This window comes from Stereum hirsutum (genome assembly GCF_000264905.1).
Source record: "Stereum hirsutum FP-91666 SS1 unplaced genomic scaffold STEHIscaffold_5, whole genome shotgun sequence".
In the NCBI taxonomy this organism is placed as follows: Eukaryota; Fungi; Basidiomycota; class Agaricomycetes; order Russulales; family Stereaceae; genus Stereum; species Stereum hirsutum.
Genome location: NW_006763135.1, coordinates 163676 through 188119, shown reverse-complemented (window position 1 = coordinate 188119; position 24444 = coordinate 163676). Strand labels below are relative to the sequence as shown.

Below are 24444 nucleotides of genomic sequence, written 5' to 3'. Positions count from 1 at the left end.
AATAGGCGGTTCTCTGTTTTACTGGTGCTGCTTCCGTGTTATGAACTTTTTGTGTTACTATAGAATATAATATTATTCTTACCTACGTGTGCATGAGCGAAAGAAAAAACAAAACACCCTCGCCACAAAGGCCGCAGACGATCCAAATCAGCGAAGATTTGAATCGGCTACCGGTCCGGCGTTCTTACTTACGCCACTCCGCTCGGGCCACTTCACTGATCTCTATCGAGATCATCTCCCCCTCGTTCCTGTTTCTCCTCTTCGAGTTATCTTTGCTTTTGTGCTGCTCTGTAATACTCACATGATTATTACTGTACTGCTGACTGAGCTATCTCTTTATCCTTGACTTTCTATTCGTTACTCTTGGATGTTGCTTAGATGGCTCTCAGTTTTATTGGTTGGCCTTCAATATCACGCAATTCTACTGTCATTGTTCTTCTTCATTCGAGTCATTCATGCTTAGGTATTTTTATTAAGTCTGAATGTATAAAAACTCGTAGATACATTGAATAAATTCTCCAGACTTGTTCTGGTCTGTTTCCTCCCTTGGGCACCTCCTCAGCTTTGTCCTAAACAGTCAAGCGCGACCTAGAGAACCCTAATCGAGTCGTTGACATTCCGTTCTTTTATGTCTGTTTGTATGCCTTCGTTTGCCTGAGTTCGGGGCATGTCCATTCCCACTATATATGTTTTTCCCATTCATGAACTGTGCATCTCCTATGACTCTTCTACTCGGTGCCACTTGGGTGGGTGTGCACCATTTGCCTTAGACTCCGAAGTTTACACACTCGCAGTCATCGGATCATATCGTCAAGTTGTGACTATAATTCTTGAGGCGTCGTGAAATGGTGTCTAAGTGCGGCGATTGTCCCCCGGCTGCGCCACAGTAATAGGTATCCTCCCTTCGACCACCGTTTTGTCGACGATACAGCTTGACACTATACTCATCTTCTCCATCATGAACCACAAGGTTGAAGACAGTGAAGCTCCTATGCTGCCGACGAACGATGCATTCGACCCTCTCCCCATCCTGAATGAGCGCGCCGCACAAATGGGTATCTCGATAAAGTGGGAGGAGAATTCCACAGGACCAGCACATACGCCGCGATGGGATGTAAAGTGCCTTGGTAAGTTATTGTTTCCATATTTATACATCTCGATGCGCTGATATCTATCAGTCAATGGGGTGGTCAGAGGCGTAGGCCAGGGTGGCGGGAAGAAGACAGCAAGGCGAACAGCGGCTGCACATGCGTTGAGCGGACTTGGTTGGGTCGGAGGTACCGTATACTTCTTCAATCATGTCTGCGTGAAGTCATTGACGATGATCAACAGGTGCCGCAACGTCCTTCGAGCCAGGCACAGGAGGGGTCAACTCGCCCAGCGTTCTTGAGACATTTGCTCGCCAGAAGGGTCATCGCCTGGAGTGGACTTCTCAGCGCTCAGGCCCTGATCATACGCCTACCTGGCATGTATGCTGCCTCGGTTTGTCCAAGATTTTCGTCCGGCCTATGGCTTCGTGTTGAATATTCTCCCCCCATAGTGGACGGCACAATTATCGGACAAGGTTCCGCGTCGAAAATTCTGGCCGCCAAACGTGAGGCTGCAAGACAAACGTTTATTAGTATGGGGTGGATTAACTCAGGCTAAACAGATGGGAATCCTGCTCACGAGCACTGAGGGATCAGGGGACAGTGTCCAATCTACTCAGAGCACGACGTTAAGTAAGCAATGGTAATACAAATGTTCTTGGAGACCACCCATCGGTGAGATGAGTGGATTTGTTGCAGATGGGGTTCCTTGTTATATTAGGGTCCGTATAAGTACCTACATTATTCCGAGGCCGAAAGCAAAATCGTCGAAGTCTTGGATGTTTTGACTGGGTGGCACTAGGCCGCACTACAACGCCACACGCTCAATTTGCTTTGCCGTCATCGGCGACCTCCGGAATCGCCTGCTTTGCTCGACGACCACCACAATCGCCGGTTACCCTGGACCTCAGGCAGTCTTTCTCCGCTCAGGGCCTTGCCTCCTTCTTTTGACATATCATGGATATGACCTTTCTGGTTTGGCACTTTGTTCTTTGCGTCAAATAGGTCGACGTCCCAACTTAGACTGTCGATGATCCTTCTCGACCTCGATCGCCGCCGCCTACTCCGTGATTTACACTTTCGTCGGGGTTGGGTACTCTTCGGGGCTATGCTTTTCCAGGAGAGATAATCATCAAGAAGTATTCGCTCAAGGACATCTCGTATCCTATCATAACTTAGTGGCGCGAGGATAGCTATTGGTTTACTTGGATGACACGCGTTGAAGTTTCGCAGTGGCAAATTCTGGTTATGCTGTGTCTTCCAAACCTGGGACTCGATACGAAGGGCCAACCCAGGGCCGCTATGTCCTGTACATCTCCTCAAGCTGACGGACTCCCCGAAGATCTGTGTATCCTAGCTCTGTTTGAGGTTTGGAAGACGTATATTGTTTTATGAGTGACCCTATCTGTCCACGGTAGGGTAAGATAACTTCCCAAGGCTTTTTCGATGCCTCACTTGTCCTTTAAGTTTGATGGCTAGCCTCGACTCCTGACTATTGAGACTACGCATTCGATGATAGGAACATGGTATCTGCTTTCGAGATATCTAGTGTCGGCGACTCTGTGATGTTTTCCTCTATTGGGTGGCGAGAAGCTCTCTTACGAGGATCTGCGCGCCACTGTTATTGCATGGCGTCCCCATAGCGTATAAATCTGCGTGATCTTTGGGTCTTTACAGCGTCAGTGCTTCCAGCTCCCATCTTCACAATCGTCTTACTACCTTTCTCCTTATCTGAGCACACTCATGGTCATCGTCCTTATGAACGAGGATAATAATATTCGATCGCTCGGTGGTACCTCCGACCCCCTGTCCGTTCTGAACGAACGGGGATCACAGATCGGAATTACTCTTAATTGGAGCGACAGCTCTACTGGCGAAGCACATCTCAAGACCTGGTACGCAGAAGTCAAAGGTATTTTGTCCTCATCATTTCATCTAGCTTAGCATGCACTCACTGTTGTTCAACAGTGAATAATGTCACCAAAGGAGTCGGGCGAGGCAAGACCAAACAACTCGCTCGGAAGGAGGCGGCTTCTGCCGCATTGAGAGCTCTAGGGTGGTCTGGAGGTATGCATGCTAGTTGCATGCATGACCGTGCTAACTCACACTTACCTATTCTACGCAAGCGTCACCCCACTTCCAAGCCGGACGGGGACAAGTTACATCCCCTAAGGCTCTGGAAACTTTCGCTTTGGAGAAAGGATACACGGTGGCGTGGAAGAAGGAGTCCTCTGGGCCCGGTCACATGCTCTGGTGGTCGGTGTGGTGTCTCGGTGAGTTAGGTCTCCTCTCTACTTTTTAGCATAGTAGGGAGTCTGAAGCATATTGACTTTGGATGTACACAGTCAATGGCGAAGTCAGAGGAACCGGCCATGCCGCAAAGGTAGAACAGGCTAAGAGGGAGGCTTCCAGGGAGGCCTTTGTCAACATGGGATGGGTCGATCCCACCGCCGACATCGGTGACAACCATTCCGACGGCATCGTCGAGTCCGACGACGGTAGCGAGACTATCATGACCTGACCATGACCAGTGATATGCCAACCAAGTCGTTATTATATTCAAATCTTATGCATATTCTATCTACGAGACTTGTTTTATCAATGTATGGAAGTGGTGGGCCTGTAGTATATTTCCCCGCGAGCAGATCCTACACAGCGTCCTTGCCCCGCAGGGCCACCGCCACTCAATTCGAATGTCAGGGCGGCAAGCCGGCAGAGGCCGGCGTAAGTCATTCACCCAGCGACTGACAAGCTCCCCCCAAGTCAGCTCGCTTGTTCCGTCGTCGTTGTCCTCTGCCTTTACTAGGGGTGTCCTACTGATTCCGGCCTGTTATGCTTAACCAGTCCGAAGTAGCTAAGTATTTTGATCAATGTCATAACAATAGCGAGATCGAGGAGGTCCTCAGTGCCTACATCGTTTGGTGCGTCTCACCATAGTTCCCCAGTCGACACAGGTCTTATAATTGTGTGTAGGAAATTCTACCGTGGACATAATCCTGCGCAAGTCTTGCTTAAGATGCACCACCCGTGCTGCTATCTTCGAGTGACGCAAGTCTTACACACCGCCTAAATATCAGAGCAGCTTGGACTCAACCGATCCACGTTTCTGTACCAGCGGTCGCTCTCGAATTCTGACTATTGGCTATGATGCTTTCAAGATCCTCACAGTGGAGGTCGCCCTTGGAGGAGGAAGAATAGGTGTTTTACCATGTGCGTTGCGTTCGTCTGCTTATGCTTGGTGCATCTTAACGGTAGTCTGCAGCTTTCACGAAACCTGGCCTCGCCGTTTGGAATACCCTCCGCCAAGCAGCAAGCCACTCTTCCTCCCGTAAACGCAAGATAGTAACCGATGAGATCTACGGCGGTCCTGGCCCCGTCCTCGCTTTTCTTCACCTCAGCCCGTCACAACCATTTTCACCCTTACCACCACCAACATCATCATCCACACCAATCAGACTAATATAAACGGAGGGCTGAGAACGGCACGGACAGATGAACGTCCGCCATGGGCGGATCGGTATTTCCGCGCGAGACTGCAATTCGGAAATATCGGTGTACCGGACTATACAAGTGAACGTGGGACTCCCCGTTTATATGAGCAGGGAGTTGGCTGTAGGACTGGAATCGATGGCTAGGGTATTGAGTCAGTCGAGGGAAGAGGTAGAGGCGGAAGACGGAATAGCGGCAGCATGAATGACCGAGATATGCGGCGCAACATGTTCGGATATTCATCTTTGCGTTTTGTTTGTATTTATGCAGCACTTGCCGAACCGTGAGTATCTGCCTGGGATATCCAGCGTTCTCGAGCGCTAATTAGTCAAATGGTGTTCTGCCATCTCCAGCGTCAAAGTCGAAGACGACTCCACGACCACCACGTCGTTTCTGATCACCCTTGCCTTCATCAAGCTCCTGATCTTTGACGTTGTCGTCCTCAAAATCAAGCTTATTGATGATCTCCTGCGATGTTGAACCAGTCCGAAATCGCGAAGTACTTTGATCAGTGTTGTAGCAGTAGCGAGATCGAAGAGGTCCTCAGTGCTTATATCGTGTGGTACGTGGAGTGATGTCGCTTCCTCGTCGCTACTAACGATGCAAACGTTTCTAGGAAGTTCTATCGTGGGCATAGCCCAGCTCAGGTCCTGCTTAAGATGCATCACCTCTGTTGCTTTCTCCGGGTGACGCAAGTCTTGAACTCTGTCTTAACGCCCGATCGGCTCGAGCTCATCTAGGCATCATCTCCCTACCAGCGGGCGAGCCCGAATTTTGACCATCGGATATGATGTTCTCAAAATCCTGACAGTAGAGGTCGCTCTGGGCGGAGGACGGATCGGGGTGTCACCGAGTGCGTCCTCTCCAGCCTACCACCCTCGGCATTTCTCAGCTCTTTTCTCGACAGCCTTCACGAAACCCGGCCTTGCTGTCTGGAATGCTCTCCGACAGGATGCAAGCCGATCGCCTTCTCGCAAGCGCAAGATCGTCACCGATGAGATTTATGGTGGTCCTGGCCCAGTGCTCGCTTTCCTGACGGTGGACCAGCGACAATCTTCTGCATCATCCTCCCCTACCACGCGAAGCACGATCTTGGGGATTGCGAGGACGGACGAACGACCTCCGTGGGTGGATCGATACTTCTACGCGAGGCCGCAGTTCGGGAATATCGGTGCGCCAGATTATACTAGTGAACGGGGGACGTTGCCTGTCTATATGAGCAGGGAGTTGGCGGTAGGTTTGGGGTCGATGGCTAGGGTGCTGAGTCAGTCGAGGGAGGAGGCGGAAGCGGAAGAAGAGGCGCTAGGGTAGAATGAGTGATGACGAGACGGTATCCCTCTCCATAGACAAGGCTGGGGCTCCAAGGTTCTATTTTCTTGTAGTACCCGGTTGCGAGATTTTGTACGATAATGAAGTTTTGGCACCGAAGATAACGACTCGTTACGCTGATCAATCCCACTCTCTTGAACGACAGACTTTCAATTATGAGCAACGTTCTTTGTCTATGTCTCATTCTATACCCGCAACGATGTGCACTGATCATCGTGTTGTGTATAATGGCGCATCTTGGTGTAATGTGGGCAGCCCGGCGTGTGCAGACGTAAAGTGCCCAAGGCATGGGCGTGGTGATTGTTGTGCAGATGGTATGTACATTTTATACGAAGACATACTACGAAACGCCAAGAAAATAGTCCACATTGCATAAAAATACACATGAGGGTATTAGACAACAGCTTCAAAAGCCCCCCTTCCGCAATAACGGGTTTCATGAATTACATAGAGGGTGTTCCGCCGAAAAACGAAGGAGGGTAACCCTTCTGCTGATTGAGAGATTCCTCCCAGGTAGCCCGATCGTTTCGTACAACGTACGCGCCCGCAGGGTTAGTGTCCCATGAGTTTTCGCAGAGTATTTCCTGGTCGAAGTCGAAGCAAGTGTGAGGTGTATCGGGCAGTGTAGAGTAAAACTGGAGTGCAGCGGTCGGGAGCGGGGTCGAGATACCAGCGGAGGACGTGAAAGCAGAGAAGTCGAAGAAGTCTTCTGGGGTCGACAGATCTGAGGCCTTGCTCAACTGAGAAGGAGCCTTTTCCTCGACATTTTTGGCGTCCTGGTCAGGATGGCAGCGCGGAACAGGGGGATCTACAGCTGGTGGATCAGTGGAGGTCACGTCAGAGACCGCAAGCACTCCGGGGACGCTGCTCTGAGATCTGTCGGTCGTGGCCGAAGTGAAAAAAGTTGAGACAGACGAAGGAGACAGAGGCGAAGAAGAGGAGGCGCTTGTAGAAACAAAGTGGTCGCAACGAGTCAAGGGCAAAACATTCGATTGCGCGGGCTTGACGTTGGGAGTCCACGGCTCCAAGATTCCAGGTCCGCGCTCGCCTTGAAGATAGCGACGGCGACCGTTGGCTGTTGGCTTCCCGATGAACCAAATCGGATCTCTGCTCAGACCGTATTTTACCTTCGCCTTCTGGTATACGGCGCATTGCTTCATGTGGCGCCTTATCGAGTCCGTCCGAGAAACTCTGAAACATGCCATGAAACGTAATCAGTGGGGGCCCAATGACACGTCTGTTTAAGGACCGACTTACGGGCTGCCAGCGCAGTCCGGCCAAGCAGGACAACAACTGTAAAACATGTGTGCATTGACCAAAGAGGCATCGATTTTCGTAAGATGGATGGCGTTTTGACGATGACGACCTATGTCGCTCGCCTTGACATTCCTACAGCATGGGTACTCCTTGGAATATTGCTTTCTCAGAGCGGGATGCATGTCCTCAAGCTGTACAGGAAAATCGTCAGCGGTCTTCGCCTGACACACAGCGATGGAGAGAGAGGAACATAGCACACCTGAGGTCCAGTGTTTCGAATCGTTCCGTGAGTTTTAAGGCCTGGCATCGGAGGAAAGGGTGAAGCAGTAGAACCAAGAAGCGATGGTGCCACTAGAGAGGTCTGGGAGAAGGCTGGATTGGAGGCTGAGGACTTATTTCCCATGGGCCACAGGCTGTCGCCAGTGTAGAAAGAGGAAGACGGTGACGAAGTGGTGTAAGTGTTGGAGTAGATGTCAAACGCAGACTTAGAGTACACCAGACGAAGCAGATCGTTATGGTTGGGAGAGGAGGGAGCAGGAGGCATGGCTTGAGCAATTCGGAGAGGGGTGATGCTGAGTGGTACAGAGGGCTTACGAGGCTTGATGGGCGGCACTGGGCTGAGGAAAAAGACCCTAATCCCTTTTATATTGGTGCATGAGGCAAAGACTCATGGAAAGTTCGAAGATGACATGTTACCGTATGCGAGCGATTGGCACTGTAATAGAGGTTTTAAGAAACGGGCCCAGAGTTCATATCTGTCTGGCCGGATTTTTGCTCCACCTGGAGCGCCAGCCCCGCATACGACGAAGGCAGAAGCATTCGGACTATTCCGCCTCGATCCCTCGGATGCTGCTGAGGGTAATACAGCATCTATTTCCCTCTAGCAACTTCATGCTATGTTTTGACGGCGCAGGTACACAGTATCCCGGGAGGAATAGAGGAAAAACTGGCACAGAATAAAGAGCGGACAAGGCGCGCTCTATGCAGAGGCGGCGCGAAGTCGCTGATGTGGAGCATGGAACCCAGAGCCACTTTGATCTCTGGGCTCTCCCAAGCTCTGTCCCCAAACCGCTGAAGCGCCCGTATCTTAAAACCTCTAATAAGGGTCGTGGGTGCTGGCACCACTTAGAGCCATGACGACGAAGTGTGGGGCGTTGTCCGAGCGAGATATGCTTAGGAGGCTGTTGGCTTTGAAGGGGGATTGACAAGAACGCTTCCGAAACAGCGAGCCCGTAAGTGACGCCTGATCGCGAGAGGGACAAAGCGAAGGGCTATTCAACCGTGTCGTGCCTCCTCTCATAGCGTTACGACTCCAATCAGTCCGCTTGCCTATTACATGATCGGTGAAAGTGAACAGGTCCACGCCCAGACACGATGAGTGTGAAATGATTGAGAGCCCGATCATAGATCAGTGCGCCCGCGAGTGTGAGGGAACAACTGTAGGAATTCAAGCAAGGAAACAAATTTGGAAATTGGAACAAAGATCCTGCTGAGGTAAGTGAGTGCGCGGCAAATGCCGATGAGGTGGCCCCGCCTCCGTCCTTGCTCGCCACTTTCCTTCCTCTACCTACAAGCAAGACGCCTGTTGTAGTCGAAACTCGCCTCCAATCCTGGAGAAGAAAATAATTACACATAACTGACAGGTAAATGCAGCATCAATCATCGTAAAACGACTGTGTAGAGCTATAGGCTCACTAGCTGAAATTTTCAATCGATTCTTTGTCATCTAGGCGTTCATACACAATGACTATGCCTCCCAGTATCAGCCTCGAATCCTCTTTACTGACAGGCGAATGGGATGATACTGCCGACCTGTCGCTTGATTCCACGCTGTGCAAGTTGGTCAAAGATGTGGTCCACGGTTCTTTCAAGGACGTGCTGACGTCTCCGCTTACCCGGCAACTCTTGTCGACCTCGCCAAACCTGTCCGCGAACGATCCGATATCCTCATGGTTCTCCTTCCAACCAGCGCAAAATTACGGGCAGGAGCTTTCCAGGCTAGCCGTTGCAGTCGCCTTCCTCAATGCTTTCATGCAGGTAAACTGGACAGGTCCTGATTTAGACGTCAAGCCCTTTGACGTCCTCGGCACTTCCGAATCGTTGACCGACGATATCCTGGACCAAAAATCTATAGCGGAGCTCGCATATGGTGGAGAGCCGGCCTACCATCTTGCCCAATCCCCATTCTTCTTCCGATTGGCACAGATCCTGTTTCACCTTGATTACGCTCATGTCGCCACAATTCAGTGGTGGCGTCTACGCACTTGGAATGTCCACGAGCAGCTCCTTGACGAACCAGCATCTGTCCCCCACGATGCTATGATATCTATCGAAAAGCTTGCGCAATCCCTAGCTCCTCATCCGGACCTGGTCGGTCGATTGTGGCTTGAGCGTGGACTACTTGAGCACTACCAAGGGAACGACAAAGCCGCCCTCGATTTCTTCCTCCGGTCCGCGCGCGCCACAGAACTTCAGTATGAGCTCACTGGAGCTCTTGGAAAGCGAACAAAGTTCCAGGAGACCGACCATACGCAGCTCATTCTCCTCGCCGAGAGTCGAGATCGTGATGATAGCGCCCCATCGGCTACGCGCCACACAGTGTCTTCACAATTACCCGAGACGCTGGCACTCAACGACGATACCCTCCTCGAACAGACGGAGTACACCTCTTCTAATCCTTCAGCCCCTGGATCGACTTTAGGCCATCTTGACCCGTCTTCACAGCCTTCTCTTCATCCTCTCGATCAATGTATCCTCCTCTCCCTCTGTCTTAACGTTCGAAATACGTCACCTACCCACGGTCTCACCAACGAGCAGATGTCTCCCTATATCGCTCGTGTCATCTCCCATCCGGAAAACTGGTCCGTTCATACCATGGCCCTCCTTCTTCGTTCGCGCCTTGAAGCCCACCGCACGCGTACCGTCGAACGATCCACCCTCCAGCTTCAGGCTCTACTCGATCAAATGCCCACAGCAGACTCCAGTCCTCGTGAACGACTCCTTTATGTTCATTCCATCCCTCTTCCTTCCAAGTGGGAGATGGAGCGGGAGCTTGCCCTTCGTTTCCTGAGCATCGGTGTTGTCAAATCAGCGCTAGAGATCTTCGAACGCCTGGAGATGTGGGAGGAGGCAGTCAAGTGTTGGCAGGCTCTCGAACAATCGGACAAGGCTATCAATGTCGTCCGCGATCTTCTCGAGGGCCGAAAAGCAGAGGCTGACGCTGTCCTCGTTCGATCGAAATCCCTCTCCACGACCAAACGCTCCTCATTTGACGCCGCCCGCGAAGCCAAACTCTGGTGTTTACTGGGCGATCTTGAACCAGCATTAGCGGAGAAGCACTATACGCATGCATGGGAGTTTTCGAAGAACACCGCCGGACGGGCAATGCGTAGTTTGGGCGGGTGGCACTTCGCCAGGGGAGAGTGGGAGGAGACAGCGGAGTGTTTGAGGAAAGCGGTGGCGATCAATCCGTTGATGTCGAGGAGTTGGTTCATCCTTGGATGCGCGTGTGTGAGATTGCAGGATTGGCCTGGGGCGAGGGACGCGTTTGCGCGGTGTGTGGCGCTCGATGAAGAGGACGGGGAGAGCTGGAACAACCTGGCGACGGTTTATCTAAGAATGAAGGGTTCGGATAAAAAGACTATCGAGGGAGTCGCCGAAAAGGTTCGTCTACTTCACATCACCAAGTGTCTTGACCTGAATTCTTGACGTCTTGCCAGGAGGATTCCGATGAGACAGACCTGACCAGTAGGAAAACGCCATCGACCTTTGATAACAAGATGCTCGCTTTCCGCGCTCTGAAACAAGGCCTCAAATTCTCTTACGATAATTGGCGGATGTGGTCCAACTACATGATCATCGCCATGGACATCGGAGAGCTCTCTGAAGCGTGCAGGGCCCTTGGTCGGATAGTCGAAGAACGTGCAGCAAAAGATGGGGAAGAAGCCGTAGACGAAGACGTTCTCGACCGTCTAGTTGACGCTGTTACGCGTGCTCCCGCGAACCAAAACGACGCTGTCGACGGTGCTACCGGAAGTGTTCCAATGCATAACCCGAACGAGGGACATGGGTTGGCGAGACGCGTGGAGGATTTGTTTGTGCGGATCATTCTTCCTCGCGTTTCTTCGCCGCGTGTATTCCGGGCAAGAGCTCGACTCTTGACCTGGCAATCAAAGTGGGAAGACGCCTTAAAGGCGTATATGGAAGCGTACAGGTTGAGTGTGGCGGGTACGATGGAGAAGGGCGAGACGGATGTAGAGCGATTCAAGGAAGCTGTGAGGGAGGTGGAAGAGATCGTTGAGATGCTGAGGAACTTCGGGCCGAGGGTGGGAGAGGGTGCGGGTAGGAAGTGGGCGGTACAGGCGAGGAGTATATTGAGGACATTCATGGGAAGGGCGAGGGAAAACTTTGAGGATGAAAAAGAGTGGGTGCGGTTGGAGGAGCTGATGGAGGAGATCAAGAGCGAAATTTAGGCTGGAAGTTATGCGTCAGATATAAGATACGGTCAATCGGGAAGAACACGCTATTGTAACATAGACAACATGTAGCGCTATCTTTTGTCTGTACTTCTCTTGTCCACTAGATTGGGTCGACTGTTTCTTCTAATGTTCATCGCAGCGCAGAAACAGTTCAGCGTTGTTACGAACAGGTACAGGCGGTAAATATCCGCCGTCATGGTCATAGTATTGGACACATTCGACCAAGCAGGGACGTCGATTCGAAGACAAAACTCACTCTTGACAACTAACACAACATCAGCAAATCTTCTGCCCGAGATCGTCATACTCATACCCCTCTAACCAATACCTGTCGTCCATCGTCAACGTTCCTGCCTCAAGCTTCGGCCTAACTTCGGCCTCAATCTCCTCGAAATCCTCCATGAATCCTTCCGCTTGACGTATCATCGTGATCTCCCGGTCCCAAATCTGCTTGGACGCTACGATAGAGTCGCGTATCTCAGGGATGAGAGGGAGGGTCTCAGATAATTTGGCATGAGAGCGGCATAAGGAGATCATAGCAACACATTTCCAATCTGTCACGAAGAAAGATAGTTGAGAGCGGGCGGTATGAAGCGGACGATGGTTCAGAATGTAGGCCTACAACAGTGATATTCATCATCTTTGGGATATATATTTGACGCCTCGAGATACTTCCGCCCAGATTGGCCAAATAGATCCAATATTCTCTCCTTCTCTTCGCGAGGGCAGGCTTGAGCAAGTTGATTGAAGACAAATCCCTGGGTTCTGTCGCCCGCATTAGTGGCGTGGGCCGATGTTGGGGACGAAAACGGCTTACTTGAGGGCGACGGCTTTGGGGTACCGATAGAATGCGTTCGTGAAACCAGGACCCATCTTCATTACTTCTGGAAGACTATCCTTCGCAGCCTCCACCTCATTCAAAGCGGCCTGAGCTAAACATTGAAGCCCGTATAGCGTGAATCGAGCGTCTACGCCTTCTGTGGTGCGAAATGCCTGTATAATGATACATTAGTTGGTTATAGCTACTATAAGTTAACCGAACGTGTAATAGAACACCGACCTGGACAAAATGCTCTAGCCGCATGGTCCGTACTCCTCTGATCCAGGTATCTTCCAATACTGAACCCCTTTCATCTCGGCTGGCGGTGGCCCACTCCTGTTGACCCCAAGCGAGAATGTCTAACGCTTTATCGAGTAGACCAGTCGACTTGATATGATCGTTCATGACGGTAGCTCGGGTGAACGCTAACATAACGAGCTTCCTAGCATATTCAGACTACTTCAGTACATGTTCTGCAGCGATAAAAGGAAGGACATGACTCAGTAGAGCGACGCACCGTACAACGGTCCCAAAAGCAGGCCGAGAGAGCTTAAAGCCACCCTCTAGAAAGAGTCGCTTTATCTGGCCCGTAATGGTAGGGATAGACTCAGATGCAGAAGGTGCGCGTGTCTGAGACTCCTCGAAATGTGCTGAAAGTAGCTTTCAGGAGGTTGAAGTACTATCTTGGAGACAAAGTTGAGCGTACCATTCAAATCAAACTTGGCAAACCATTCGCTGCTATCAATATGGAAAATACGACAGTCGTCTAATACAGCATTTGTGAAGTACATGAGGGCCTAAATTAGGTGGTTTGCTGCTGTGAACAATCAGGTTTCTGCGGAACCAAACCGAGGTACATACCCCAGTCGACCCCGCGTACGTTACAAGGCCGCCTTGGCCCGTCATCTTTCTGATGGTCTTCATGCATTTTTCACCCTCTACCCAACACTGAATGGACAGTGAAAGCGTATCTATGGTGAATGGGAAAGGAACGTACTGCGTATGCCTCCTTGATCGCCCAGGCCTTCGTGGCGACGACGACGATGTCAGAAGGCAGGATACGTACTAGAGAGTTTATTTTTACGCACGCTACTCGTGATATCACCAGCATCATACAATGGCATTACCATCGCCAACGCCCTCGTCCAAGGTGCATCCTCGATACGAAACTGAGAAATTGGGGCTCTATCGTCAGGTTCTGGCACGGCGCTGGGCAATCCATCAGTTGTGAGCCTCCGAAGAGATTCAGTGTATTGTTTCTTTTGCGTCAGTTCGGAAGGTGACAAATTCTCTTTGGAGAGCAGAGCTAAGGCTCTTTGCCAACTAGCAATGGCATCGACCGGAAGATGCATAGCCTATGCGCAAATGTCAAAGTGGACACTATTTCCGGATGAAACCGTGGTATCCACCTGTTGTGCAGTCGCCAATCGTGCCCAAGCTTTTGGAAACATAGGGTCAATATCGGTACCCTGCAACGTTTCCGATTGAAGTGAGACGTAAGGCAATAACATAGAAAGTTGGGCTACCTTTTTCGCATCACTTGCAGCCTCCGGGTACCTGGAAGGTCATAAGAGCTTGGAATGCGTGCCTCAGCATTGAAGGGAAAAAGTACAGACTTCTTTAAGGAGGCGTTACAAGCAGATTTATTCGTGTGCATGACAGCTTGAAGCTTCCGGTCCCCGTCGGAAAGATTGATCATGCCCATGGACCGCAGAGCCTCATCATATTTGAGAAGAGCGGTATCATAGTCTTTGCCCACGAAAGCTCGGTTGCCCTCCTCTTTGAGGGTGGCTGCAGAGGTGGCTGAGTCCATCGATACAGATCCGAGTAGACGGTCGTTGTCTGCATAGAACATACAGATTAACAACAAGATAGCCAAGAAATAAAGCTGGCGAAGACGCACAGGACCAGACAGAGAGATACTGTGTCGAGGAGATGTTGCCACGCCAATTGCGATGAGAGTTCTTCGACCACGAGACGCCTCGGCGAAAGCCGGATGCGGACGCCGCGCCTTTTTGCACTCCGCATGGAGGGTCTTTAACATCTTTCATATTTGTTCAGCGATAAATGTCATCCTATGATACCGTGCCATTCTTCACTGTCTTCCCGTTATGTTTACAAACGAGCGACCATGCACGACCTTCCTCCCATTCGCTCGATCAAGGTCTGTCCATCCGCCACCACCGAGCGTCCAACCCGGATGTAAAAAATTCAAAGCGGCGTCTACGAACTTGACGCTGAGCTCTTCTTCACTGGATTGTTGACCGGGTATCGTGGTTTTCCCGTGAGCACGAACTGCTTGACGTTATCCAGCACTTCACGTTCGCCTCTATGAATCGTGCCCTGTAACATATATCCGCATAAGTGTCAAGTCGTCCATAACCGTCCTCGAAAATTTATTGACGACACAAATAACGAAGAAAACGATGAGGGGACCAGTGGAATCGAGCACTCGATGGAGGGATCGAGGGATCAAAAAAAGCGCGCCCCTTAGGGAAAAAAAAGTGAGGGCCAAAAGAGGACTTACGGTCGTGAACGCGCCCCAGTGTGGCAGTACCGTCACCAATGGCGATTTGGTGAACCATTCGTTCGGCTTGGGCTCATTAACGAAAACGTCGAGGCCTGCACGACGGATCTTTCTTGATTCGAGAGCTGAGATCTGTCCAAGCCGAAACGTGGTGTGAATGATGGAAGGCGTTGGTCAGCAAAGAAGTCCCCGTTTAGAGGGACGATGCGGGTGTGTGGGAGCTAGGAAGAAAGATAGCAGGAAAATTTACCAGGGCTTGTTCGTCGACCACGGCTCCACGAGAGGTCTATGGACATGTTGAGATCAGGTTAGGAAATTAGGCTTCGAAAGATAAAGTGAGGATCAGACTCACGTTTACGAGGAAGGAGCCATCCTTCATCTTCGCTATCCGCTCGGCATTGAGCCATCCAGTGGTCTCTTGGGTCAATGGACAATGCAGCGAGAGCACATCGCTCTGTGCTAATAGGTCGTCTTCAGACACATACGTAGCGTTCAGTTCCTTCTCAACTATGCGTAAAAAGATTTTATCAGCATCCAGTCGTCTCAGTAAGAAGTCAAATGGCCAAACCTACCTTCCTCGCCTAACCTCCGCCTATTGAAGTACACCACTCTCATACCCAGCATACCGACTTTCCGCGCCACACTCTTCCCAATTGCGCCCATCCCGAAGATTCCAAATGTCTTCCCGTCTGGGTCTTCCGCCAATTCTAACCCGTCTCGCCAAACTCCTTGGCGGAGGACGGATTCGGCGAAGGAGGTGTTGCGGAGGACGGAGAGGGTGAGGAAGAGGGTGAGGTCGGCGGTGGCGGAGGTCACCGCGGTGGGGGTGTTTGCTGCATCTAGACGGGGAACGTTGAGAGTTGAGTTAAGAAAGTGAAACGAGTTGAAGACAGGAAGGGCGTGGACCAGAATGGGTACGCATGTGAGAGGAGAAAGAGTAAGACGTACATGCTCCGTGTTCAGCGAGCCATTCGGTTGGAACATCATCATAGCCTGCTCCTCCGGACGCGAACAGCCCACATCCAGGAAACAGGGGACCTGCATGCACCACCACAAATCAAATCAGCCCCCATCCGACCTTCACGCGTTCCAACCCGAGTGGAGAAAAGCTCACCCAATACATCCTGCATAAATGGCCCATAATTCGCTGTTCCGAACAACACGTATGCGGCGTCCATAGGCCCATGCTCCTTTACTAGCCTCGCCACTCCATCCACGACCTGCGGGTGCGTCTCCGGTGTGAACCAAAAGACGTCTGCGATCTGTTTGAGGTCTTCGAATTCGGTGTGGGCGAAACGAGGGGAACCAATCCCGAGAACTCTTTTACGGGTTTGAGGTGAGGAGGACATTACTGTTGTGAAGATTGAAGCGATATATCGTCTATGTGTGCTATCCCTTGCGCTTGGAGCTGTGAGACGATGGCAAACGTAAAGACTGGAGATGTGGAAGTAGGATTTGTGCACGGATGGTGACCATGATGACTCAAGCGAAAGATTTCCGCTGAGAGGCCGCGGGCAAAATTCATTGTGCTCGGATATCTTCGTATTGGCCGCGTTGAGCAGCTTCGAGGAACATCCAGAGTACCCTCGCGGTCAGAGAAAAAAGATAGGGGTAATTGAGCGGAAGAGACTTCGGGGCATCCGCGAGTCACGAACGCGTGACGTCACGCGCTTTACGCGTTTCTTTGTCTGGAGTGACACTTGATTGCGGTCAGTCTCCCCCACTAAAAAAGAACCTGCAGCAAATGGGGTCGCCTGTGACCACGACTGTGCGCAATATTTCCTGAGAGTTTGGTAGACGAGTAAGTCGCATATCCTTCCGAAACGCAAGATGGTTGATTGGAAATTGAGGCAATGTTTATCGGCCAATCAGAGGAGCCGGGACGTCGGAGGACAGTACTAGTGGTCTCGGTAGATGCATGGGCAATAACCTGGGCGATACGAAACTGATTGGAGGATTCTGCGGCAGTACATACGAGAACAATGGAATAAGGTCGTATGGCCAGACCATCAGTAGATCTCTCACCACGTGGATTATCGCTCTGCGAACCTTACACGCGGAGATTCGAAGTTGCTTTGCTCCAAGCAACGATCGTCATCGAATCGTCATCTCCGCATATTTTCATACGTCCACGCGATGTGAACCAAACCATCCACATCACACTGTACTGGCACAACGAGAATCGTACGCGATGGGTTGCACACATTCCTCTCGACAAGCTTCACTAGTCGAAATGAACTCCCCCGCTGACGCTGTATCCCGGAGGGCTGCGCTGAAGGCGCAAGAACAACAAGCTATTCAAGAGGAACTATGTCAGTACAAGGCTGAAGCCAAGACTCCGATGAAGAACACGATGGGCAGGCAGTTGGTGACGAGTAGTATGGGTGGAATGGGCCTATAATACCACTTCGACCCGGCGGTCGATTGTAAGTAATAGGAGGGTCTGAGTTTACCGTCAACTGATGAGCTATCGAAACAGACTCACTTATATTACCATCCTACTCGAAAGTTCCCCGAGACCACGCATCCCTGTTCTATGAACGTCAGCAGCTCGGAAAAGGCGTCTAAACATTGAACACATCAATACGATCGCACCAGCAGAACCTGGACTCCTCGATAGATACTCACATAACCGCAGCAGACCACTCTCATCCACAAGGCATCCACCGTCTTCGGTACCCTCTCCCAGCTCGTACCCGCCAACGACTTCCGTCGTACGCTTCGGTTCGTCAAGAACCAGTCTTGATGGAGGTTTGCTTCGGCCTTCGTGGTGTGGCGAGCACATCACGTTAGGCACATATGTAGGCATGTTGGTCGCCTCTGTCAGGAGGACGGGGGGCAGCAGGAGAAAGATGAACAAGGCAACTAATGAGATAAATGATTAGTTTGTGCTCGCATGACTTTGTACTGGACGGAAATGATGGGACACGCTCGCACAAAGATACGATGTAAATGGAAGACCATGAAGCATTCGGTTCGTTTGAATCGCAGAACCAGAACGGAATTCGTCTTCACAGACACGAAACGAAGTTCCACAATACGGCCTGGGTACCATTGCAATGTAGCAAAGGGAGTGCTCGAATGAAACGTACCTTTCTGAACCTCCTCTGGTGACCCATCTTCTATCCTTCCGTACAACACCCAGAGCTCTTCACCACATCAGACGGTTCGATGATCCCATTTGAACTTGTCTTGGTGTCGTGCTGGGAGATGCAAGTACGTTGAACGCGACGAGGAACCTGGGACTAGGTCAGGGCGACGCATGTACCTCTTCGCACTCGCATTGAGAATATTACAAGGAGGTACGCACCTTTCCATGCCTCAATGAGAGACTTTGCATCGACAAGCCAGAAGAATACCTAGTTGGAGGGACAGAAGTCTGCCGACGTAGAACTAGCGAAGAACATGAGTTGGCGGCCGTTCTTGTTCTTGTTCTTCGAATGGACTATGCCCGAACCATTGGTAACTATCTTTTGAGCTCTGTTAGTGACATTATACCGAAACTAAAATCATGTGTTATGAAAACCAAGGCAGTAGCTGTTCTCAGCATGCAGAGGGGAAGAGAGTAAAGTGATAGGCAGGGCGCCACAGCGTGCAGATGTATTGTGGCGATTGTGCACAAATAATGCCAAATATCCTCCATGCTTCACTCGTTCCGAAACTCTCCGATCTATCCTCGTTATGTTCAACATTCAGCTCGGTTTCGATCGCCCTCATTCACGCATACAGGAGGTTACTGCACTGGCCATTCATGCGCTTATAGTAGTCATTCGTTCCCCCTCAGACAGCTCCAACTTGTCCTGGCAGTCTTCGCTGTGGTTCTTATCGCGCCACGTCAGGATCACGTCCCTCGCCAATGTTGAACTCGGGATGTCACCTCACCACCGAAGACTAGGGAGATATCTGTGTGTTACCACCTCAACCGCCACCCTTTTAACATACTGAATTGGCAACCGGAGAAGTATATTTACTATCACGGAAGCCCTGGTCGAATGTATGACTTATCCAAACTTCGACAGTCAACCGTAGCGCTGCTGGCACCGACTACACAACTTTCGGACTTGCTTCGAATCCTGCTTGCTCTATTCTCGCATGATCGGCCTCGTACCATCTCTGAATCTCGATACTACTACACGCGATCTATCTTCACATAAATCTATTGCACCATGATAGAGCGTTTACCAGACCGGTATTGTCCGCTGATGCCTTCGTCGGTGGCTGACAAGCGGTAGGTAAAATCGTATTCTTTCATCGTATGGTTGGTATTTCCTAGCGCTGGGGTACTATATTGGGCATCCCACCATGTGTTGTTGACAGTACATCGACGTACTTCGACACGCTGCCAGAGGCAAGTATCCGTATTACTGGTACATCATTGCGCAGACTCGGCATAGTATCTTCTCCCGAACCTAATCTACGAGCTCTGTACGGTCAGTATTCACTAATATCACGGCAATAGCGTACATATACTTTCTATCTCAGCTTCTGACCACCTCTTTACCGTTCATGGACGGACTTTTCCATCTTCTGTTATTGCTGATATTTATCCTCCATCGCCTTTCCAAATCCCGTCATGTCTCTTTGTGGCTGCTTTCACCACGTCGCCCATGTCATTCATATGCTTGTTCACAATAAATTGAAACCCCTTTCGCATCCCGAAATCCCGCCGTCCACCGATAGAGTTGTCAACTAACATAAGTGAACAAAAAAGAACGTTTCCCCATCGACTTCGTAAAAATGTATTTAATCTCTCATTTCAGTAGGGATCTGTGTCTATTTCAACTCTAACCGACGAGAAAAGGTGAGTAGTTGCTCAGCCAAATCACCCTGTCTGTTCAAGCGAACAAGGTACTGATTGTGAAACATGGCTTACATTGATACTCTTTACAGGCTTACATGCAAATTTCATTATAAGACACTCCTACGTTTCTTTTGAGAAGGGCCTTTGTGAGGTTCGGCTTCGTACGGAATGTTCGGCTGTGACCGCTCGGGGCGATGAGGATGGGAGCGTCCGTGGACGCGACTGGTCACGCGAATTGAACTTCCGCACGACTGTCACACTCGGCCTCACTGACCTCCCTCTTTCTCTAACCTCTCACAACCTCTTCGTTGGCAGACTTCCACTTGTCGTTGTTGCGATTCTACTCCTGGCCATACTCTGCATCCGCGTCGTCGCCTAACACCATCGACACCTCATCATCATCGATCCTCCAGATTGGACGTCCATGTCTGGTCAAACACACTCGGCACCTGGCCCCGCGCGTCGAAATCGGTGGCCTTCGACGATCTCCCAGTCGCCTTCCGCCTCCAGCCAGGCCATTCTGCCTCCACAAGAATCGAGTAGTTCCTATTTTGCCACCCGTATGATATTCCCCGAGAATGCGGGACACTTTGAGACGTCAGGGACTGGGCAGGCAGATTTTCGAGAGTACGCCTCATCCTCTGCATCGTTCCATGTGTCGACACTGAAGAGCCTACCTTTTTTCGTCTTTAGAACTGACACTAGCTCCTACGGGTCATTTTTCTCTCAGATTCAGCGACAGTTCCAAACTTCAGCAGTTCATCTTCCCTTGTCGTCTTCATCATCCTCTCAGCTCGCAGGTCACAACCACAACCCGTCGCATACCCATTCAACTCCTTACGTGCCTACCACCCCTTCCCAACCCTTCGCCCAGTTCACTTCCACCACCGAGTCCTCATTTCGACGCTCGTCTGCTTTCTCTGATGGGCTAATGTCTGCCCGACACGGTCATAGTATTGAGACATTGGGGCAATGGCCCAGTCCTTCTCCGCCTCTAACACAGGGTCCCCTCGCATCCGGCTCGCACATGCCTCATGGCACTCTACCATCGAATGGGACACATCATTCCATAGGGTCTGCGATCCACCCCGCCATTCTTCCGACCACCGATCCATCGAGGACCCTCATGTGTTCCTGCGCATTTGATACTCCGTCAGCATGCTACGTTCACTGTCCGTTGGAAACTCTATACAGTGCTTACAAAGCACTGCCTCACCGAGATCCTCTCGCTCTTCAACTCCTGGCTCGGGTGTTCACGGATCCACAGCGTAATTATCCACCCGAAATTGCACCCACAGAACCGCCTCCGGCGAACAAACTCTGTGTACGTGCCACCATAGTTGTAAATGCCTAATTGCTTTCTGATCGATCCTGCATATTAGCTGGAACGTATAGGGATCCCGAACCCGTGCTGCTGCAATAGCGGCCAACTATCCCAAATGAAGCACCCGACCAGACATTTGCAATCCAACACGCATATTAGGGAATACTCCTTTGAGGTTCAAGACACCTTTGAGTTCGAGTACTGTGGCAATTTCCACCTTTGTCCGAACGGCTATTTGTGAGTCTTTCAACCCCTTCCTTTTATCCGACTCTTATTCTCTTCCCTTTAGCGTGGGCCGACCAGGTCAGGTCGACGCCAGGCACCGAAAGACGAAGAAGGGAGACGAATATTCCACCTGCCGCGCAATGAGACCTGTCGTGATCAAGGGACTCCCAAAAGCGGTGACGTTCCCAGGGTTCGGCACCATACTGTACCTTCCCGGAGAGACCGTTCCAGCCGCATATGCCGACCGATGGCGTTTCTTTACTTTAAGTGATCAAGATGAGAAGGCAAAGTGCAGCGATAAAAAGCACGCGGGAACGTCGTCATACAACGACTGGAAGACGATCAGGGAGGCAGACCTTCCTCCTGAGCTACGCTCGGAGAACATGACCGCGAGACCGTCTTCTCAGGGAACCGCTCCAGCAGAGAATAGCCCAGTGGTATTCTCTCCCTTCACACCACACATTGGCGAAGATCTCGTAGCTCTGTATACCTCTGCATCATCCCCGCCCTTGGTCTTGCCGTCTGCTGACATGCCTAGCGGAGCGTTATCTCATACAGTTCCTGTTCCTCAGGTAAGGTTGCCCACCAAGTACTATCCCGCCCTCTATGGAGACGACGCGATCTCTAGGTCTTTAGCCTACACATCACCCTCTACATCGTCAATGACTCTATCGCCAGCGCTTGGCAGCTCAGCTACCTCCACTGCTCGTGGATCAGAAACGCCGAAATTCCACTTTGAGTCACCTCCAACAAATGTAGCGGTTCCTCACCCCGAAACCGATCGTCGCGGACTCTCCCAAGCACCCCATCCAGTTCATTCGTCCCATGGAAGCTCACTCGTTTCACCTGCCCCACTCACCGACGCGATTATTGGCCCGAGCGAATTCTCGTCTGTTGTGGGCTCTATTCCACCGCAGGATATTGGCCTTCGACCTTCCCTGAAGAGGTCGAGGCTGGAAGAGTCATTTGTGCCACGAAAACGCTCACATCTGTCAGGCAGTGTCAAGATCGCTTCTCTGGAGCGAGTGCTGCCACCACCGTCTCGGCAAGACACACCGCATGACGAGACCAACGACGATTCTCAGACCTCTGAGCGTGGAGATGCTCAGGATGATACCCAGCCCCAGCCCCCCTCCAAGGATCCGAGCCCACCCGTAAACGACTCGACCTCAGTATTACACACCGACAACCAAAAAGACGAAGCTACTGGCTGTGTCCCTTTCGTTGAATCGCTGGATACAACCGTTAATCCTGTCGTACCTCCCTCACCGCCGTCCCCCACACTGTCTTGCTCTGGCATTGGAGCTACTGGCTGTGTCCCTTCCGTTGAATCGCTGGATACAACCGTTAATCCTGTCGTACCTCCCTCACCGCCGTCCCCCACACTGTCTTGCTCTGACATTGAAGCACCAGACAGTGGTACGAGTGCTTCCCGTCGTGCTACGGAAGTGGAAGTAGTTCCACGAAATGACGAGGTTGCCGAGTTTTTCAAGGAACCCGATCTCGTGGTGGAAGCCCAGGAGTTCAGCCATGAACTCACGATGTGGGCCACGTTCATGGCCATTGTCTCAGATCTGAAGCCAGAGTGCCCTGACACGTCTGATGTTGCGTCTGAAGCGACACCAGTATCTGCTTCCGATGCCGTGGCCGCGACATCCAACTCCCACCCTACGGCAGTAGCAGCTCCATCCGCACCAGAGTTTGCATCCGATTCCACTGCAAAGACCTCTGCGCCAGAATCTGCACCTACATCAGTAACTGATTCTACACCTGCATCGACATCTGCGTCTGGGTCTACAATTGCTTCTACTGTGCCCGCGCCGGTTTCCGTACCAGCTGTTTCTGCAAGGGTCGCAAACGACTTGCCCTTGCCTCGTAAGCTAACATACAACGATTTTCTCAAGGACGATTTGTCGAAGGATTAGCTTGGACTGGACATCATGCTTCGCTTGTTGGAGACTAAGAATGTTGTCATCTATGGGGCTTGTACCCATTCATCACACGCGCCATCTTCTTTCGTTTTCTCGTTTAATGTACATTGCTCGCCCGATGTTACCCACCATTACGTTCTATTCGTATTTTTTCGTATGCTTATTTCGTTGTTACTCAGTGTCTCTGCTTCGTCGTCACTGTCTTCGTACTTGCCGTGTTGCCATCCGTTTTGCATGCTCTCAACCGTAGTACAATAGTGTTTTTCGTGTTAGCGTATTGCTTTACTTGTTCATAACCGCCCGGACAAAGGAATACCTGCTTTCGAATCCCTTTATCTAGTCGTATCGGTGTAGTCATCAGAACTCTTGGAAATCCCTGAGAGGCCCTGAGAAGCCCTGAGCGGCCCTGACGATCCGTTCCGCGAAAGTCCGTGAGGTCTCGAGAGCTCGTCAGGGCCTGTCAGGGCTGTCAGGGCGTCTCAGTGCGGTCAGTGCGATTCTGGTCGCTGTGTGGCACCCGAAAAGTAGCAAAAATTCATATATATATTCATATGTACATCGCAATCCTGACTACAAAGGGCAGGACCTTTCTGAGACTACTATACCGTACAGTACATCGATGCGACATAAAAGTTGGATGGGCTATGAGCCGATGAAAGTGGGAGAACGTCTCCTGTACAAACTAGCACAGCAACAACTTAAAGTTCTCGCTCCCTGAAAAGAAGGGATAGACAGCGGGTCGTTCGAAGTACCTACTACTGAGACCCGTGGTCTTCAAGCCTCGAGATGTATATGGAGATATGATATACACAATTCCACGGGACAAGCAGGGAGAATCGGGGTCTCTTCAGGACCGTTTGAATCCATGGCCCGTTGTCCATGGTACAGAACATGGTGGAGGAAGGGGACAGAGAATGGTGACGGGGAGCGAGAAGACATTGCGGTGTCATACGGGAATGCTGCGAATAGATGGAGCGAACGGAAGGTACTTGGAAGGACAGGACAGAGGTACGGAGTGCATATGTAGAGCTGTAGGGATGCCTGCAACTTACCTGAGCAAATGGTCGTGCTCGTGCTCAGAATCGCCACCGTTATCAACAAGCTACAAGCTGCGAGGAAGTGAGCATCCTTGGTGTGCACAGTTAAACTGCAACAGCTTTCGGTGGCTCCGCAAA

General features: G+C 51.1%; 9 protein-coding genes across 9 annotated transcripts; 5 read left to right on the top strand and 4 right to left on the bottom strand.

Annotated features, from left to right (window-relative positions):
* Window positions 1-958: 958 nt before the first annotated feature.
* Window positions 959-1647, top strand: STEHIDRAFT_155145 (uncharacterized protein; the record flags this gene model as incomplete). Its single annotated transcript, XM_007302477.1, has 4 exons — window positions 959-1127; window positions 1179-1277; window positions 1333-1482; window positions 1541-1647. 4 exons carry the CDS (start codon window positions 959-961, stop codon window positions 1645-1647), a joined length of 525 nt encoding a protein of 174 aa, XP_007302539.1.
* A 1184-nt stretch (window positions 1648-2831) lies between these two features.
* On the top strand, window positions 2832-3609 carry STEHIDRAFT_155144 (uncharacterized protein; the record flags this gene model as incomplete). The annotated part of the gene is made up of 4 exons (XM_007302476.1): window positions 2832-3000; window positions 3057-3155; window positions 3215-3361; window positions 3434-3609. The coding sequence occupies 4 exons, from the start codon at window positions 2832-2834 to the stop codon at window positions 3607-3609; spliced, it is 591 nt and encodes a 196-aa protein (XP_007302538.1).
* A 260-nt stretch (window positions 3610-3869) lies between these two features.
* On the top strand, window positions 3870-5881 carry STEHIDRAFT_120069 (uncharacterized protein; the record flags this gene model as incomplete). Its single annotated transcript, XM_007302475.1, has 7 exons — window positions 3870-4009; window positions 4062-4136; window positions 4204-4298; window positions 4351-4860; window positions 4931-5139; window positions 5194-5430; window positions 5485-5881. Coding segments are annotated over exons 1-4 (457 nt in total), but the record flags the coding sequence as incomplete, so codon positions are not given.
* A 468-nt stretch (window positions 5882-6349) lies between these two features.
* On the bottom strand, window positions 6350-7707 carry STEHIDRAFT_109652 (uncharacterized protein; the record flags this gene model as incomplete). The annotated part of the gene is made up of 3 exons (XM_007302474.1): window positions 6350-7097; window positions 7164-7354; window positions 7423-7707. 3 exons carry the CDS (start codon window positions 7705-7707, stop codon window positions 6350-6352), a joined length of 1224 nt encoding a protein of 407 aa, XP_007302536.1.
* Window positions 7708-8772: 1065 nt separating this feature from the next.
* Window positions 8773-14181, top strand: STEHIDRAFT_120065 (TPR-like protein). Its single transcript, XM_007302473.1, has 13 exons — window positions 8773-8806; window positions 8894-10826; window positions 10883-11636; window positions 11898-12195; window positions 12264-12406; window positions 12459-12634; window positions 12702-12903; window positions 12979-13111; window positions 13168-13258; window positions 13323-13485; window positions 13550-13930; window positions 13988-14018; window positions 14078-14181. The coding sequence occupies exons 2-3, from the start codon at window positions 8907-8909 to the stop codon at window positions 11633-11635; spliced, it is 2673 nt and encodes an 890-aa protein (XP_007302535.1). The 5' UTR covers window positions 8773-8806; window positions 8894-8906; the 3' UTR covers window position 11636; window positions 11898-12195; window positions 12264-12406; window positions 12459-12634; window positions 12702-12903; window positions 12979-13111; window positions 13168-13258; window positions 13323-13485; window positions 13550-13930; window positions 13988-14018; window positions 14078-14181.
* A 321-nt stretch (window positions 14182-14502) lies between these two features.
* On the bottom strand, window positions 14503-16337 carry STEHIDRAFT_76378 (uncharacterized protein; the record flags this gene model as incomplete). The annotated part of the gene is made up of 7 exons (XM_007302346.1): window positions 14503-14804; window positions 14989-15120; window positions 15239-15274; window positions 15341-15495; window positions 15561-15827; window positions 15937-16026; window positions 16103-16337. 7 exons carry the CDS (start codon window positions 16335-16337, stop codon window positions 14685-14687), a joined length of 1035 nt encoding a protein of 344 aa, XP_007302408.1. The 3' UTR covers window positions 14503-14684.
* Window positions 16338-17478: 1141 nt separating this feature from the next.
* Window positions 17479-17797, bottom strand: STEHIDRAFT_129836 (uncharacterized protein; the record flags this gene model as incomplete). Its single annotated transcript, XM_007302472.1, has 2 exons — window positions 17479-17552; window positions 17617-17797. The coding sequence occupies 2 exons, from the start codon at window positions 17795-17797 to the stop codon at window positions 17479-17481; spliced, it is 255 nt and encodes an 84-aa protein (XP_007302534.1).
* A 2416-nt stretch (window positions 17798-20213) lies between these two features.
* On the top strand, window positions 20214-22077 carry STEHIDRAFT_109649 (uncharacterized protein; the record flags this gene model as incomplete). The annotated part of the gene is made up of 5 exons (XM_007302471.1): window positions 20214-20416; window positions 20744-21113; window positions 21172-21350; window positions 21403-21910; window positions 21967-22077. The coding sequence occupies 5 exons, from the start codon at window positions 20214-20216 to the stop codon at window positions 22075-22077; spliced, it is 1371 nt and encodes a 456-aa protein (XP_007302533.1).
* A 366-nt stretch (window positions 22078-22443) lies between these two features.
* Window positions 22444-23505, bottom strand: STEHIDRAFT_109648 (uncharacterized protein; the record flags this gene model as incomplete). Its single annotated transcript, XM_007302470.1, has 2 exons — window positions 22444-23218; window positions 23405-23505. 2 exons carry the CDS (start codon window positions 23503-23505, stop codon window positions 22444-22446), a joined length of 876 nt encoding a protein of 291 aa, XP_007302532.1.
* Window positions 23506-24444: the final 939 nt, after the last annotated feature.